Below are 18,850 nucleotides of genomic sequence, written 5' to 3'. Positions count from 1 at the left end.
ATATATTTACATCACCACTATCCTTATGTAGAGAGACAAACATGAAATACTGCCTATAAATACTAGCAATATTTCATACCACCCATCAAACAATTGTAGACCTCTCTATCTATGGAGGGATGGGTTATCTTGGCATAGTTAAGGTGGTTTTGGTAGTGCTACTCATCTCATGGCTTTGGAAACTCTTCAGAGTTCTTTTATGGAGGCCTTATGTCATAACAAAATCATTTGCAAAGCAAGGATGAAGAGGACCCAAAAACTCATTCATATCAGGTTCTCTAGAGGAAATCAAGAGGTTGAAGAAGAATGCAAGGGAGATGCTGATGGATAATCACTGTCATTACATCATACCCAGGATCTTACCTCACTACAAGAAATGGTCCTCACAATATGGTCACTCTCTGTTCTCTCCTCATTTGTTCTTTTATTTTGTTTCAGTAGAAATGGTGTGGGTTTCACACCAAAGAAAGGAATGGTGGTTTTCAACAGTCTTTTTTAAATGATAGAACCAATCTAGTGAGTTCCTCCTCTAAATGAAAATCAAGAAACATCTCAAGTGTATGTTGTCTTTGAATCTTTGTTAGCCTTATGTATGTATGTGTGTATGTATATATGTATGTATGTGTTGCATCAGTATGTGTAGGAGTGCCAAAATTTGATACGGGCATCAAGTGTCATATTAAGGAAAACTTAAAAAAAGAAAGATTCGTTGATTCACCAAAATATTTTAATCAAATATCAAATATTACTTTTTTACATAATAATATAGTTATAACTCATAATATAATAAAATTTAAATAGGTTAAACAAATATGATGTTTTATTTCCTTATAAAGATATCACCTTATTGTTCTATAATGGGACACCTGTTAAGGCGTAGTCGGTCGTACTTTTGATTGATCCAAACTGTTCATTTGATAGACCTTGTTTTGATCTTCTAGGGCTAAAAAATCATGCTAAACATCCAATTGTAACATCCAATGTTGTGATTTTTTTTGGGTGTTGAATGTGAACAGCTGTTGAATGATTGGTGTGATTTTGGGGCCATAACAGATCCAAAGCAAATCCTATTTATGGAAATTTGTTTTGAAAGGATATTTGAAGTGCAAAGTGGGTTAAAAAGTGCCACTAGCGCCCTACAGGCCACAACCCCAATCAAATGGAAAGTTTAGAGCAATTAAATGTAGCACTCAATATAGCACATTCAAATATTGTTTCTGCATGGATTTTGTGAGTAATGTATGTGAAATGATTTGCACCACTTGGGTGCTATAGAGTCATGGTGCCCATATGTTTGTGCTAATTTTCAGAGGATTTGTGTCTCATTACATAACTGAATATGATCATTCTTTCAGTTTTCTCATGCTTTTCTAGTGATTGATTGTAGTTTAGTTTGCCCCACAGAAGAGAACTTTTTATATTTTTTTTGGCACAAAACCAAGGATCTGCATAACTGAACCTGAGCTAGCCAAAGAAGTACTGTCTAACAAGTTTGGTGTTTTCACCAAACCCAAGGCAGGGCCTTCCGTATTAGCCATGTTGGGGAAGGGATTGATCATTTGGTCCTGGTTGAGGGATCTGAATGGGTTAAGCATAGGAGGGCTGTCAACCCTGCTTTCAACATAGACAAAATCAAGGTCAGATGCTTTTTTTTTCTTTTTTGAATGCTCCCCTCTAAAATCTTTTCTCATGACTATTAAAACACTCGTATATTTCATTAAGATGTTAACCTCAATATCTGTTAAAGTATAAAAGATTAAATAACGCCATCTCCAACGGCTTAAACTTTTGGAGTAATTGGTAGTTTAACATGGTATCAGAGCAAAAGGTCCCGAGTTCAAACCTCCTTGATATTAAAAATCCACATGTAATGGCGAACCCAAAAAAAGGGGTCACCTGTGCCACATGTAGGCCCAACCCTAAAGAGAGGGGCCACGCGTGAGGGGGAGTGTTAAAGTGTAAAAGATTAAATAACGCCATCTCCAACGGCTTAACCTTTTGGGGTAATTGGTAGTTTAACAATATCAGATAGGCACCAGTTTTTGATGGCCTTACTAGAATGCTTGTACAGTTTATTAAGATCTTAAGCTGAAGAGCAGATAGTTACCAATTTTGTTTGTTCTTTTTACCTGTCTTTCTACACCATTTTAATCATTTTTATCTGTCTTTCTTATGACTATTAAATACTTGTACAACAATAATGAACTTCTAAGCTTCTCCTCCATGGCTTTGGATTTGAAAGGTGATGACCAAGAGAATTGCAGCATGCACATCATCGACGCTAGATCGGTGGCAAGAACTGGTGATTCAAGACAAGGGTCAATATAAAGAAATAGAGATGAAAAAAGAATTTCATGAGCTAACTGTAGACATAATCTCCCATATTGCCTTGGTGGTAGTTTCAGTGAAGGGAGGGAAATCTTAGAGGTGCAAAAGGAGCTTCAACAATTGACCTCAGCTTCTCTTAATGACATCAACATCCCTGGTAGCCAGTAATTACCTCACTCCCTCACTCTTTTTAAGGATTTCAATTTCATACTTCAGAAGTGTTAAAAGTATATAAGATTAAATAACGCCTTCTCCAATAGCTTAAGCTTTTTGAGTAACTGGTTGTTTCACATGGTATAAGAGAAAAGGTACCGAGTTCAAAACCTTGATATTAAAAATCCACATGTAATGGCAAATCCAAAGGAGGGGCTGCATGTGCCACATGTAGGCCAACCCTAAAAAGAGGAGCCACACATGAGGAGGAGTGTTGAAGTATAAAAGATTAAATAACATCTTCTCCAAGCTTAAGCTTTTGGAGTAACTGGCTGTTTCACAAGAAGAATTTTACATGATAATATCAGAGACATTTTTTAATTGCAGGTATCTGCCAACTAGATGGAACCTTCATATATGGAAACTTGATAAAAGAATAAGGAATACAGTTATGTGCGTAATAGAAAGTAGGTTGAATTCCAAGGATCAAAACTATGGGAATGATCTACTTGGGTTGATGATGGGAACATCAGCAACTGAATCTGATAGGCAGCAAGTGGGAGCAAAGCTGAACATGAAGGAAATCACTGAGGAGTGCAAGACATTCTTCTTTGCAGGGCATGATACCGTAGCTACTTTACTAACTTGGACTATCTTTTGTTAAACTTATACCAGGAATGGCAAGAGAGACTCAGAGAAGAAGTGTTGATGGAATATGGGATAGAAATCCCAGATGCAAATAAGCTCAGCAAGTTAAAATTGGTCAGATCACTTCAGATTTCTTCTATTTTCTAAAATACACAAAGCAAAAACTAATGATACCCTGTTGAAGTATAAATGACTAAATAACACAAACTCTAACAGCTTAATCTTTTGGGGTAATTGGTTGTTTCATGTGATATAAGAGCTACTCTGCCTCACGGCAGGTCTTGGGTTCAAAACCCAACAACTCCTTGATATTATATAAAAAAAATTCATGTGTAAGGCCAACCCAAAAGAGGGGCCACATGTACCACATGTATGGTCAACCCAAAAAAAGAGGGGCCACATGTGAGGGGGAGTGTTGAAGTATAAATGGCCAAATAACACCAACTCTAGCAGATAAAGCTTTTGGAGTAATTGGTTGTTTGCATACCCATACAAAAGAATTACAAAACCTCTCTTGATTCTTCATTAATAACAAAGGGATGGAAACCAATATGAATATACTTAAAAAATTATAGAATTACAGTTGTTCTGTTTAGTTTACATTAAGAACAGCATTGACAAATTTTGTAGGTGAACATGGTTATTATGGAAGCCCTGAGGCTCTATGGTCTGTCGATTTGGATGATCAGAAAGGCTTCCAAAGATGTAACATGGGGAAGCTTGATGATTCCGAAGGACACTTGCATATCAATTTCACCACAAATGAGTCATAGCAATAAGAAATATTGGGGCGAAGATGCAAATGAATTCAAGCCATTGAGATTCAAAGATGAGATCTCAAGAGCAACAAAACACCCAAATGCTCTAATGCCATTCTCCATGAGTCCAAGAATCTGCATTGGACAGAATTTTGCAATGTTAGAAGCAAAGTTGGTGCTAGCCATGATCCTTCAGAGGTTCTCCTTCAACCTCTCCCCACAGTATAAGCACGCACCAACAGATAATATCGCTCTTCAGCCAGAGGTTGGCGTTCCTATTAATCTAAGTCTATTGTGTGTATAAAACAGGAACAAACTCTTCACCTTCTTCATTTTCTTCATGTTATTAGTTATCTGAAGGGTTTTACCAGTTGTTTGGGATATGTCAGCCTTTGAGTTTATGTTCTTGGCTCATGGGATAACCTGAATGGAGCTGAAATGTGGGCTGCTCTATAATGAACCATTTCGCAGTATCATTCCAATAACTTTTCCTTGGATGAAAAACTCTAATGGAACTGAAATGTGGTCTGCTCTACAATGAACCATTTCGCAGTATCATTCCAATAACTTTTCCTTGGATGAAAACTCTAAGGACAGATAACCCTTTAGCTCCATGTGAAGAAATATGTTGTGGATTTTAGGACATGGTATTTATAGTTCCTAAAGCAATCTGTGGTTTTTAAAAAAGTATAAAACTTCCCCAATGGAAGGAATTACATTTTTGCAACCTTATTTATGAAAATTTATAACAATGGATAGACAAAAATATGTAATAATGGCTTTCAAGATTGGCATTTTTCCCTAGATAGCTCAATCCAGCCAAGCCAAGGCTACTCAGGTTATTTGTCATATTATAGGCATGTTTCATCCCTTCTAATGTTTACAATGAACCCATGTTTATGTATTGGATTGACATCTCACACTTGTTTAGTTCTGAAAGGGTCCTACAGAAAGTTGGACATTGCTCAATCTCTTCTTAATGCTGTGCACTATCATCTTGAAGTGTAACTATAGATCATTTAAGAGATGCCAATGTTGGATATATTTGAGTTCTCATACATATTTATTATTTCTTTGCTACTGTTCTGTTCTATTCTATAAAATATTGGTTTACTCATGCTTATTATTATATTCGGTCAATTAAAGACATACAGCTAAATACCAATCCATTGCCATGTGTTTGTATTTCTACCTGTAATGGCCTTGGTTCATCCTTCAGACAAGTCAACTAGCAGGAAAATGGTTCTCATACATACAACATCAAGAAAATTTAGATTGTATTTTGAATGTGTTGAGACCGGTATTAACATATAGACAATGGACAACAAAAAGATAGAAAATTTTTAGTGCATCGATGTTTTTGGGATTCAAATTTAGTAACTTACTGTTTGAGTTTAAAGTGCCCATGATACTTTATTTTTTAAAAGACTTAGATTACCAAAGTTAGATACATCGGGTGCCAATATATAATGGTTTTTCTCATTAGGAATCACCATCCAAATGAGAGATATCAGCCTCAATTCAAACAAGGGGCACATCAAGTTCATTTTAAGCAATCTAAAATTGTTTAGAGAGGATAAGATAATGGAAGGAATATAAGTGTGGTTTTCTTATCAAACATGTATACACATAAAAAAAATCCCTATGGTCTTCTTCTTATCAAGGGAGCAAGTAGTTTTTCTCAATAAAATAATCTACTTCTATTGATGTTTTCTGTTAGTTTATTGATTAGACCACATTATCTTTTATGTTAAATTTATTAGCAAGTTCTAATAGAGTGACACCCACTTAGCCACAATCATTTGTGTAGAGGACCACATTTCTTTATAAGGAATCTCTTAGATGTCAAAAGTAAATGCTGTTTTAGGGCTTAATTTCCCTTAAAATGAAGCAAATGATGTAATGTGTGATGAAAGGTGACCATCATACCCCACTACGAACCAATGGGGACATGTAATTATGGAAGGAGGTGGAGACAAAATCAGCATTTCAACCAGACAAGTTTAGTTAATTGATGGATTAAAATGCTTAAAACCTTCTATTATTGTGTTTCTTCTTGTAAAGGTTGCTGATATATAGCCGATATATCCCGATATATACTGTTACAACTCTAATACGATAAAATATTAATAAAAAATATAAATATATTTACTAACTTTTAATATTAACCATTAATATATTATCTATAAATTAATGATATATAGTTGATAAATCAATTTATAATGATACAATGTGTTACCAATTAACCCCAACTTATCCAACAAAATAGTATGGACTATGGATAAATGACTAACATTTGCCTTGAAGATGGCACTGTTAATACAATCAGAATTCAATTGTGTTACCCGAATGGGAAAAGAAAAGGAAATGACGTGGCAAATGGAAAGGAAAACCTGTGATATGGGCGTCTAATTGTCAAGAAACTGTAGAGAAAATAAGCAGAATATACTATAGAGAAAACAAAATTATGCAAAATAATACTTCCAACAGAGAAAATATTCCATTGAGAATAAATTTAGAGGGTTCAGTAGCTTTGTAACTTTCCTTGTAAAACAAGCATAATTTATTATTTTGGAGAAATAAATTCCATAGAAAATGAGTTTACCAAACATTGGAAAATTCACTTTCCATTAAAAGATTATAAAAAACAAATTCCTGCAACCAAACAGCCTCTAATTAAGGTGTTACACATTTTTGGGTATCGATCAGTCATCCACATAAGTTCTTAATAAGCTAAAATGTGTCAAATCTGTTGAAGGTGAATTTCCAAAACATTTGAAATCCTCTTGGGGGTGAAAGTCACTAGAATCCATTTGAAAGATACTAACGACCTTGAACATGACTTCTTACCATAAATTGTAATGCCATTAAAGACAAATTTGTTGGTCTTTCTTGTCAATTATTTTGTCTTTAGGGATGAGACTTTGGTGTGGAGGTCAGGAAAAGATGGCAGTGAAAAATAATGCAGCTTTTATTCAAAGACAGTTTTATTAGGGTGCCCCATATTTCAAAGAAACATTTCATTACAATCTTCAAAATCCTTATCTTCTTGTATTTCACTAATACAAATCCCATCACCCTCCCTAATGCGTCTAATCTTGATGATTTTTGCCTTCACAAGATAGGGTTCCTCATTGAAATGAGTACACAGTTGCTAATGGAAAGACTAAGTGACTACAAACCCTTTTGTTAATAGCCACACAAATTCTCTTTTCTTTCATGCTCCCTTTCTTTCAGACATACAATGGACATAAAACATATCTCGCGCCATTTGTTCCCCTTGGAAATTAGAGTAATTTGTTTTACGGCTCATTTTACATAGAAAGAAATGAAGCCTCAAGTAATATTGGCTTCACAAAAGGGTCAGGATGTTGTGTTAGGCCACTTCTATCAGGTGGGTATTTGGATGCAGGGAAAATTTATCTTGGACATTTCAAGTGGGTATTTGCAACTCCACCATGTTTAAAAAAACCCATGCAGAAGTCTGATTCTTCCACACTACTTTGATGGGATCTGGGGAATTGAGCTTTGCTAGTCATGTTTGCCAAACACATTTTTTTTCTTTTTTCTCGTTTTCCATGCATAAAAAGGAAGAAGGAAAACACTTTGGAAACAAGATCCCATGTGGAAAATAAAAACCACTCCGATGATTTGGTCATTTTCAAGATTTATTTATTGCTTTATGGGGATTTGAGCTTCCTTCCTTTGTCTTCTAGTGGACGCGGCTCAAATAGTACATGACCTTTGATGTAGTTTTGGTCTCCTACAAGTGGCACTCATATAGGTCTGCGGGTGTAAATGAGTTAAGCCGTGGCCAGGCTCGGCTCGGCTCGTTAAGCTCAAAAGCTCAGCTCGGGCTTGAACCAGGCTCAGGCTCGCGAGCGGCTTGCGAGCCTTACCGAGCTCGAGTTATATTGAGTTCACACCCCTCATCTTCCCTGGACAGCCCTACTAGTGTAATTTGACTACTTTTTTTACACTATGGGGGGTGGTCCTAGTAACAAATGGGGTTCCAAAAATGAAGTGACATATTTTGCCCCCCCCCCCTTCACTCTCTGGACAACCCTTTTAATGTATATATTAATATATTATATATATATTTAAATATATTAAATTCTTAACTAGCCTTAACGAGCCGAGCCTGGCCTAAATCGGGCTCGGCTCGGCTCGGCTCGGCTTGTTAAGGATTCGAGCTCGAGCGAGCTTCCGAGCCCGAGCCCGAGCCAAAATTGACACCCTTATATAGGTCCCACTATGAATAGACAGTAATTCGAATATCGGCCCAACAAATGAATAGTTTAGATGTTGAACGTGTCAAAAGCAAGCAAATGCATTTGCTGAATGCATAGGAATCATATTGTATATAATCTTATTTGAAATTTTTTCAATGGAGAATAAATTTTGAAGCTTTTGGTTAACTCATTTTATTTACCTAAATTTAAAACTTGTTTTCAAGGCAAATCACAAATCTACTTAGAGCTTAGAATTTTATTTTCCATGGAATATTTATTTTCCAACATTACTTTTAGTTTCACCTTACAAAAAGGGCAAGTGGTAAATCGATCCCCTAATATCTTAAATCGACCCGAGTATCTCTATCTCTCTCTCTCTCTCTCTCTCTAAGCACTGCCCTCTATCGGGTCTATTTATCAATGCCCTGTGAAAGTTCTTTTCTTTTCGGTCGAAATTTCGAGAATTTTGGCCGAAATTTGGAAAACATGCCCTTTTTATCTCTTTACAGAATTTAGGTCGAAATTTCGGGACTTTATATATGATTTCGGCCGAAATTTCGGTTCTGGCCAAGACCAATATTTTACTAAAACTGAAATCGAAATTTAAAACCATGATTGCCGAAATTTAAAAAATGCCCTTTTTAATTCTTCAAAGAATTTCAGCCCAAAAAATCAAAATTTAGGGACTTTATACAGGATTTCGGCCGGAATTTCGGTTTCGGCCAAGACCAAAATTTTACCGAAACTTAAATCGAAATTTAAAACCATGATTAGCTATTAAGTCACTTTATACCTAGAAGAAAAATAAGTTATCGTTTCTCGAGATTATAATTTCTCGATACGATAAAATGCCGAGAAAAGAAGAGACTCGCCCTACTGATAACAGCCGCATGTGCATGTGCCGACTTATAGATAACGATTTTCATCCGTACGATTTCTGTACGTACATTTCAACGGTCTAGATTTGAGCACGTGTAAGCTGCCGAAACATGTGGAGGAGGAACGTTATAAGGTGGGCCCCATATTGGGATTAAACATTAGGAAAGTGACGTGGCAGTGCCGATGGTACGGAATGACGGATTTGACGTCCTAAATTGAATGCGTACAGTTGGCTCTGGCAATCGAAATTTTGGTGGGTCCACACGTGTCAATTCCTTGCATGGGCCCACTGCACACAGACTCATTTAATACCAGCGGCCTTATGGTTTTAGGCTACTGATATTGACACTACCATTTAATATGATAATTACACTTAATCTCTTGTCTTTTAATATTTAAAAAGGGGCAGTGATAAACCGACCCCCTTATATCTTAAAGGGAGATGATTTTTTCACCCCCCTTGTACTTGAATTGTGGGTAGACTTTAACGGGGTCGATTTATCACTCCCCTTAAAAAGCTGTCAGAGTTTATTAAAGGTCTCAAAGAGATCTTTTAAGACTGTTAGAAAATAAAAGACAAGCTGAGTTTGTGCAATTATTAAAACCTGGTAGTGCCAATATCAGTTGCCTATTATTACTGTTTTCTTTTTGGGTAGTGATATTTGAGTTTTGCAGAATAGATTTGAAAATCAAATTTTTTTTTTTTCACTATTGTAGTTGATTTGGAAATCCAAGGATCTGATCCAGTTCCAATTCTCAACTGCAAATGTGAGAAATCCAAATCTAAACCTTGTGGCTATCCAAATGTGGCCTAAATGAATTTAGGAAATTGATATCAACATTCTATGTTTTAATAATAGCTATTAAAGGTTGTGATCAGAAACTGAAAGGTATAGATCTCCTTTTAGTGAGTTAGATGGTAAGAGAGACCAATCCCTTCATTTATAGAAGTACCTGTTAGAGTTCCACCCACAATAGAACTCTAATTAGTTTAATTAATTTAATTTACTACTAACCCTGATGTAGATAATTTAGTTTTATAATAAAGATCCATGTCTTAATATGATAAGACCTACCTCATACCTCTTTTTGATCACTTTGGTCAATTGGTAACTCTAGTAATTTCATACTTATTCTAATTAATCAACCTAGACGGTTTATCGAAGATCAATGATTGCCCACATAAGGCCTTACAATTACAATTCCTCCAAAATTACAAATAACCAATTAAAAAAGTGATTAATAAATTCTGTTGTGTCATTGTCAAAGGAAGGAGTGAAGATACCATTTTCCATCAAAATAGGTTTTGTGCAATCTATTCCATAGCCTACAACTTATAACTAAGATAAGCATCGCTTTAAAGCATCAATTATGCATTGAAATCTCATGTTTGCTTAGAGAATTAAAATTGATAATTGGCATTTGTGACATGGGTTTATCTTTGAAATTAATACGTTACATGTATATGATAAGAGGAAAGTGTTTCTAGTCGGCCGACTAGAGAAGTTATCTAGTCCGTCGGCCATAAAAACAGTGGGAGCCTACATTTTTTGGGTGATCCTAAGCAGTCATTTCATAGGCCCTGACATGGATTGGGTGTGCCCAAAAAATTAGCTGCATAGGATCATCCCATGAGACATAAAGCTATGTCTCTAACCCATGAGAAGTCCCCTGCCATGATAGTAGAATTGTAGAAAGGCGGGCTACATCTTTTTGTGGGGCTTTGTGCCAAGGTCTAAGGTTTCTATATTTCAGATTTTCAGGCGATTGAGAAGAAGAGGGAAACATCACTTCTTCCTTTGACTCTAATGCTCTTACACAGATGGAAATGACTTTTTTTTACAATGACGTGAAGCCAAATTTGGGATGTCACGAATACAAAAGAAGAATGTGAACGACTTTTGATAAGCACCAATGTGCGCAGAATGCAAACAAAGCTGTCAATGCATGCAGAATGCAAACAGGAGGCTAGCAAATCCTGTTTGTTTGAAAGCTCTCATCACATGCAAAGGACGGGCGCGTAGGTGATTTCTGCAAAGGAGGCTAGCAAATCCCTTTTTTGTTTGAAAGTCTATGTTCTTTATTTAAAGAAAATAAATGTATACACGTGTTAGACCTAAAATCGGTAACAGGTACAGCAGTGGCGTAAGAACTGAGAGCGAGTGACGAGGGAGGTTGAGTATGAGTCCTGTGGTGAGTGCTTAGTCCTGCACAAGGCAAACGAGGTCAGAAGACCAGACCGGATTTTACTCCGGACAGGCCCTTCGACACTCAAGTCAGTATGAGCAGGAGTGAAGGGGAGATGTCTAAGAGTTTTAGGGAGAGAAGGGATTTTCGCATTACCCATTAGTCTGAGCTTTAGTCCCCTATTTATAGGGAAGATCTGTTGAGGTGTCCTGGACAGGTGTCCAGGACAGGTGGTGGTCTGTGAGAGGCTGGATCTCACCTACTCTGGGACAGGTGGCAGCCCGTGAGAGGCTGGATCTCACCTACTCTGGGACAGGTGGCAGCCTGTGAGAGGCTGGATCTCACCTACTCTGGGACAGGTGGCAGCCTGTGAGAGGCTGGTGTTTTCACACCCCATCAGTTGCCCCCCAGTTTTCCAAGTCATGGAGGGACTTGGGAAAGTGTAGTCGGTTGTTTTTCTGGATGGGCGGATGCTGTTCGGAGGTGAAATGGAGAGCCTGGAGTTCGCAGTCCGGAGCTCGCAGCTCGGAGATCGCAGTCCGCAGTTCGGAGTACGGCTTCAACCGGACTGGCTCTTGACGCTTTTCAGAATGCGCCGTATCCAGTCCGCAGTCCGCAGTACGGAGATAGCAGTCCGCAGTTCGGAGTACGGCTTCAACCGGACTGGCTCTTGACGCTTTTCAGAATGCGCCGTATCCAGTCCGGAGATCGCAGTACGGAGATCGCAGTCCGCCGTTCGGAGATCGCAGTCCGCAGTTCGGAGCACGGATTCAACCGGACTGGCTCTTGACGCTTTTCAGAGTGCGCCGTATCCAGTCCGCAGTCCGCAGTACGGAGATAGCAGTCCGCAGTTCGGAGTACGGCTTCAACCGGACTGGCTCTTGACACTTTTCAGAATGCGCCGTATCCAGTCCGGAGGTCGCAGTACGGAGATAGCAGTCCGTAGTTCGGAGATCGCAGTCCGCAGTTCGGAGTACGGATTCAACCGGACTGGCTCTTGACGCTTTTCAGAGTGCGCCGTATCCAGTCCGGAGGTCGCAGTACGGAGATAGCAATCCGCAGTTCGGAGTATGGATTCAACCGGACTGTTTTTTGTCGTCTTGCGGCCAGTTCGGTTCGGACCGGACTGATTTTTGTCGTTTTGTGAGAACGCGTTATATCCAGTACGGTTTTTTCCGGACTGAGTTTTGTCGTCTTGCGACCAGTTCGGTGCGGACCGGACTGATTTTTGTCGTTTTGTGAGAACGCGTTATATCCAGTACGGGTTTTTTCGGACTGAGTTTTGTCGTCTTGCGGCCAGTTCGGTGCGGACCGGACTGATTTTTGTCGTTTTGTGAGAACGCGTTATATCCAGTACGGTTTTTTCCGGACTGAGTTTTGTCGTCTTGCGGCCAGTTCGGTGCGGACCGAACTGATTTTTGTCGTTTTGTGAGAACGCGTTATATCCAGTACGGTTTTTTCCGGACTGAATACGGAGTGCGGAGTGCGGAGTGCGGAGATCCATTCTTGGGACGTGAATGTTTACGCGCGTGCTTGATCGTATTGATGGTGGGAGAATGTGTCCGTCATAAATAGGGGACACGTGGCGCAATCCGGATGACCTCGAGATGCGTGCATCGCATTTATTGCCCCACCGCCTCTTAAAAACTATATAAGGAGGTTTACCCCCCTTCAGTTTTTACTTTTTACTTTTCATCTTTTTCCTCTTCTTGCTCTGGGAGTTTTCACTTCTCAGTTCGCAGCTCGCAGTCCACAGATCGCAGTTCGCAGCCCGTAGCTCGCAGTCGCGTTCCAAGATCTTTACGAGCTCCACTCACCGGTATTCCTCTCAGCCCTTCCTTTTACTATGTCTGGTAGTACTTCCAATTCCGAGTCCGGTACGGGGTCCTCCACTAGCAGTAGTTCGGAGTTTAGGATGCCTCAGGAGCCTGTAGTGACTAGGGCGTCTGATAGGATAGACCTTGTAGATAGTGACGACGGAGGGGATAGGGATGAAGTGTTCTTAGATCTGAATGCCACTCCACCCTTGACTGGCAGTCTCCCGCGAGCAGGAGGGAGTGTTGAGAGCGACGTTGCTGAAGCGTCCACAACATTCCTTCCTGGCCGGGCGGTGGAGGTGATCGCTAGAGCGCGGATGGATGCCGATCCAAAATACAACTTGCGAGCTCTAGTCGAGGAGAACTACCTCACCAGGTCTATGCTGGGAGATATCAGGGATAAATACTGTGTGCCCCCGAGATTTGAACTGAGGGCAGCTATAGAGGGAGACAGAGCCTGCAACGAGAGCCAGGACCTCTGTATTTATGAGGAGTCACTGAGGGCAGGACTCCGATTTCCGTTGCACCCCTTTTTCTCAGCGGTGCTACGATACTACGGACTAGCCCCGGCCCAGGTAGCTCCGAACTCATGGAGATTATTAGTTGGGTTTTTATACCTCGTCCACGGTCGGTTAGAGAGGAGCGTGACCTTGTCACTGTTCCGTGCTTGTGCACACCTGAAGAAGCATAAAGAAGGGGGCTGGATCTACATTAGCCAGCGCCCTGAACGGAAGATAATCACTGGCATTCCTTCGTCGATTCACTCGTGGAAGAATAGATTCTTCTATGTTGTGGATCAGGAGGCCAGTGAGCCCTGGTCCGTCCCTCTAGTGTGGGACACTCCAGATACCTCAAAACTGAGTCGAAAGCCGCTCCTCGAAGGTGAGGACAGGATAACATTCGCCTTGATGCGGAAGGAGATCGAGCAATCGGGCCTCATCCGTTGTAAGGAGTTTTCTGAAGAGGCGATTCTGGTCGGGCTGGGCGTGAGTGCCGCGACTCCAGAACGTATGTAGCTAGACTTGTCTGCAATCTGTTTATTTTTTATATGCTTGCTTCTGACTGCTTGCTTGACTGGCAGAAATGAAGAAACAATCGACCGTCGAGAAGATAAGACAAGGAGCCCAGCCACGGGCACAGGAGGGTGCTGCACAGGCACAACAGGAGCGCCAGAAGAGAAAGGCGACTGTACTGGGGAGTCCGGCCCCGTCACAGGGCACTCCACCCCCATCCCAGAGGCCCAAGACTACGGTGAAGCTAATAGGCCCCTTTGCTCAGGGCGGTGGCTCTTCTAAATCCGGTGGTGCTTCTACCGGAACCGGTTCTGGGGCTCGTCCTCCTACGGGGCTTAGTGAGCATGTCTTTCGACCCAATTGGGCCGTTTTGAAGGATGACACTGCCCTAGGCGAGAGCCGAGTAGCAGCAGAGCTCATGAGCAAGTGTTTGCTGCGGAAGGACAAGCAACAGATCCTTTACGAGCCGCCAGCCACAGGAGAGGAGGCTGTGTTATCCTCAGCTTACCAGGTAAGGAAGTGGTGCTTCGATTTGCTAACTTTTTGCCCATTTCTTCCTTTCACCATACTGATGCCTGTTTCTTTCTTCAGATCTTGCTCTACTATAATGACCTCAAGGAGAAGAGTAAGAAGTTCTCCCAAGCCATTACTGCATCTGAAGAGGTGAACGGAAAGTTGGCCGCTGAGGTGCAGGAGCTTCAAACGAGCATCGGGCGAATAGAGGAGGAGAGGAGGTTGTTGAAAGAGGATCTGGCCGTAGAGAAGAGGAAACTGGCCAAGGCTGCTGAAGCCATGGAGGCTCAAAGAGGAAGAGCTACTGAAAGGCAGGAGAAGGCAGTGAAAGAGGCCACAGAGGCAAAGGAGGCTGAACTTTTCAGCCTGTCGAGCGAGGCTTATAGTCTTGGATACTACGACTGCCTCCAGGAGCTCCAGGCCTGCAATCCAAACTTATTGATGCAGAACATGACTCTCCCTGCCAGGCCGAAGATTACTGATGAGGAGCCAGATACTCCTGCTGATGCTCCTGCTGACATCACCTCTCTTCCAGATGCTTAGAATTTTTTTTTTTTTTTGTTTTGTTTTGACCTCTTTTTGTAATGGTCCTTGAGACCCTACAGCTCTTACCAGCATTTTTAAAGTGAATTTTGTAATGGCCCTCGAGGCCCCACATATTCTGATCAATGAAATCACATTTGTCTGTCTCTGATACTTCTTAACCGAGTGATTTGCTTGACTTTGTCTTTTTAATTTTGATAACCTGGGAATGAGGCTGTTGGTAGTCGAATTGTGACCAAGTACCCAAGTTTTGTGAACAGGGTTTCCAGTGAGTACCCAAGTTTTGTGAACTGGGTTTCCAGTGCGTACCCAAGTTTTGTGAACTGGGTTTCCAGTGCGTACCCGAGTTTAAGAACTGGGTTTCCAGTGCGTACCCAAGTTTTGTGAACTGGGTTTCCAGTGCGTACCCAAGTTTTGTGAACTGGGTTTCCAGTGCGTACCCGAGTTTAAGAACTGGGTTTCCAGTGCGTACCCGAGTTTAAGAACTGGGTTTCCAGTGCGTACCCAAGTTTTGTGAACTGGGTTTCCAGTGCGTACCCGAGTTTAAGAACTGGATTTCCAGTGCGTACCCGAGTTTAAGAACTGGGTTTCCAGTGTGTACCCAAGTTTTGTGAACTGGGTTTCCAGTGCGTACCCGAGTTTAAGAACTGGGTTTCCAGTGCGTACCCAGTTTAAGAACTGGGTTTTCAGATATAAAAGTGACACTGAATTTGCAAGAAGATTATTTATTCATAACAACAAATATACAAATTTACAAGATCACCTTTTCACGCCGGATAATTCGACTACTGATAATATTTCCTGAGGTTTTTGGAGTTCCATGCGTGGGGTAATAGGTGCTCCTCCAGTGTCTCTAGCTTATAGCTTCCTGGCCGGATAACTTCCTTCACTCGATAGGGTCCCTCCCAAGTTGGGGAAAGTTTCCCTACTTTCGTCGGCTGGGAGACGGCCGCCTTTCTCAGGACCAGATCCCCTGTCCTGAATTCTCTGGGGCGAATTTTGGAGTCGTGATAATTCGACACCTTCTGCTTATAAGCGGCGACCCGGATTCGAGATTCCTCCCGGATTTCTTCTAGTAAGTCGAGATTGGCGCGGAGTCCGTCGCTGTTCAGTTGCTCATGGAAACTGATGACTCTGGGAGATGGGGTGCCTATATCAACAGGTATCACGGCTTCGGTTCCAAAAGAGAGGTTGAATGGTGATTCACCAGTCGTCGTGCGAGGAGTGGTGCGGTAAGCCCACAGAACATGGTAGAGCTCATCTGCCCATCGGCCAGCTTTTTCATCCAGCCTCTTCTTTATCCCTTGAAGCAAGATCCTATTAGTTACTTCCGTTTGCCCATTGGTCTGGGGGTGAGCAACCGGAGTGAATCTCTGTTCAATCTTTAGGTCATAGCAGAACTTCCGAAAGTTCCGGCAGTCGAACTGTTTGCCGTTATCTGTGATTAAGGCACGGGGAATCCCAAATCTGCAGACCACTGCCTTCCAGAAGAAATTCTGTATATTCTGCTCAGTGATCTGGGCTAGAGGTTCTGCCTCCACCCACTTGGTGAAGTAGTCGATCGCCACTACCACGAATATGCGCTTTCCAGAAGCCGGTGGAAAAGGACCCAGAATGTCCATCCCCCATACTGCAAAAGGGAGTGGACTGATAATTGGGGCCATCGCCACAGCAGGCTGGTGGATGGTGGGGGAGAATTTCTGGCACCTCTCGCACTTTTTAACCAGATTCAGCGCGTCTTGTCGTATGGTGGGCCAATACAATCCTCTGAGGAGTACCTTGATCGCCAGGGCTTTGCCCCCCAGATGTTCTCCACAGATTCCTTCATGAGTCTCTTGCAATGCGTACGCGGCGTTACTTGGTCCCAGACACTTCAGGTACGGGAGAGTGTAGGACCTTTTATACAAAATGTCACTGCTGAGGGAGAATCGGGCGGCTCTCTGTATCACCTTACGGGCTTCCTTCTTATCTTCGGGAAGTTTCGCGTCCCGTAAGTAATGAATGATCTCATCCATCCAGCACGGCTCGTTCTCCACCTGCATTATATCTGCGGCTTCTCTTTCGATGCTAGATCTTTGTAGGAATTCCATACGTATGCTTCCAAGAGTGGTGTATCCAGAAGCAGCCAGCTTCGACAGTACATCTGCTTTGGCATTTTCTGTTCGTGGTACTCTGATGACCTCGAAACTGGCAAACCGGCTGGAGAGTTGATGAACCTTGGCAAGATACTTAACCATACGCTCATCTCGTGCTTCGAAGACCCCTTGGATCTGATTTGCTACCAGCTGTGAGTCGCAGTATGCTTTTAATTTCCAGGCGCCGGTCTGAATTGCTAGGTTCATTCCGGCAAGGAGGGCTTCATATTCTACCTCATTGTTGGACGCACGGAATCCGAATCTCAGAGCATAATCCGCAGTGAACCCCTCAGGCCCAGTGAGGATGAGGCCTGCTCCACAGCCGTTTTTATTTGAAGAACCGTCGACATATACTTCCCAAGTTGGTGTGCTGGTCATGGAGTCCTGCTCTGCCGGCGGTTGCAAGATTTCTGTCTGAGTTTCTGCTATGCATTCGTCAGGAACCGCTTTCTCTGCAACTGGGAGTAGTACCGCTTCGGGGTCGACGACCTGCTGGGGGATGGTGCACTCTGCTACGAAATCTGCCAGTACTTGGGCCTTGATGGCTGGCCTTGGAGCGTACTGGATGTCGAACTCGCTCAGCTCTACGGCCCATTTCACAAGTCGTCCGGAGATATCTGGTCGATGGAGTACTTGCCGAAGCGGCTGGTCAGTCAAGACCTTTACAGTGTGAGCTTGAAAGTACGGTCTTAATTTTCTTGCAGCCATTACCAGCGCGTAAGCCAATTTCTCGACCCGCTGGTACCTTGTTTCTGCGTCGTGAAGAACCTTGCTGACATAATAGATTGGTTTTTGCTGGCGGTGCTCTTCGCGGACGAGGACAGCTGCCAGTGCCGTGGAGCTAACGGAGAGATATAGAAATAACTCCTCACCTGGCTCCGGCTTTGTTAATAATGGCGGGGAGGACAGATACCTTTTCAGCTCGTCGAAGGCAATCTGGCATTCTTCCGTCCAGGGCGCAGTTTTGAGGCCCTTAACCGCACTGAAAAAAGGCAGGCATCTCTCCGCCGATTTGGAAATGAAGCGACCCAACACCGCTATCATTCCCGTGAGCCGCTGAACTTCTCTGATGGTTTTTGGGGCGATAAGCTCCATCACGGCTCTGATCTTTTCTGGGTTTGCTTCTATCCCTCGCTGGCTCACCATAAATCCTAAGAACTTCCCCGAACTGACACCAAAAGTGCACTTGGTGGGGTTGAGTTTCATGTTGTGCTTCTTTAGGACCTGAAATGTTTCTCTGAGATCAGACACGTGGTCTTGTGCACTTCGACTTTTGACCAGCATATCGTCCACATAAACTTCCATGTTTCGGCCGATCTGGTTCTGAAACAGTCTGTTCACCAGCCTTTGGTAAGTAGCTCCAGCGTTTTTGAGGCCGAAGGGCATGACTCGGTAGCAATAAGTCCCTTGATCTGTGACGAATGAGGTCTTTGGTATATCCGATTCGTACATCCTGATCTGGTTATATCCGGAGAAGGCGTCCATGAAGCTCAACAGTTCATGACCCGCTGTGGCGTCGATGAGCTGATCGATCTTCGGGAGCGGATAACTGTCCTTGGGACAAGCCTTATTCAGATCAGTAAAATCGACGCAGGTTCTCCACTTTCCATTAGTCTTCTTGACTAGGACTACGTTTGCTAGCCA

The 18,850-nt window shown here is 42.1% G+C and overlaps 1 protein-coding gene and 1 pseudogene across 2 annotated transcripts; one reads left to right on the top strand and one right to left on the bottom strand.

Moving 5' to 3' along the window:
* LOC143856845 (cytochrome P450 709B2-like) lies at nt 1-4,357 on the top strand (annotated as a pseudogene). The gene is made up of 5 exons (XR_013238418.1): nt 1-403; nt 1,410-1,637; nt 2,243-2,492; nt 2,869-3,243; nt 3,760-4,357. The product of XR_013238418.1 is annotated as a cytochrome P450 709B2-like (transcript).
* A 1,938-nt stretch (nt 4,358-6,295) lies between these two features.
* On the bottom strand, nt 6,296-17,308 carry LOC143890354 (uncharacterized). The gene is made up of 2 exons (XM_077395000.1): nt 17,021-17,308; nt 6,296-6,310 (listed from the first exon to the last, which is right to left on the bottom strand). The coding sequence occupies exons 1-2, from the start codon at nt 17,306-17,308 to the stop codon at nt 6,296-6,298; spliced, it is 303 nt and encodes a 100-aa protein (XP_077251115.1).
* Nucleotides 17,309-18,850: the final 1,542 nt, after the last annotated feature.

This window comes from Tasmannia lanceolata, unplaced genomic scaffold (genome assembly GCF_043159265.1).
Source record: "Tasmannia lanceolata isolate RefF3 unplaced genomic scaffold, GAP_Taslan_0.1 ptg000002l, whole genome shotgun sequence".
Taxonomy (NCBI): Eukaryota; Viridiplantae; Streptophyta; class Magnoliopsida; order Canellales; family Winteraceae; genus Tasmannia; species Tasmannia lanceolata.
The sequence above is the reverse complement of the archived record's forward strand: the minus strand, read 5'-3'. Positions and strand labels throughout refer to the sequence as shown.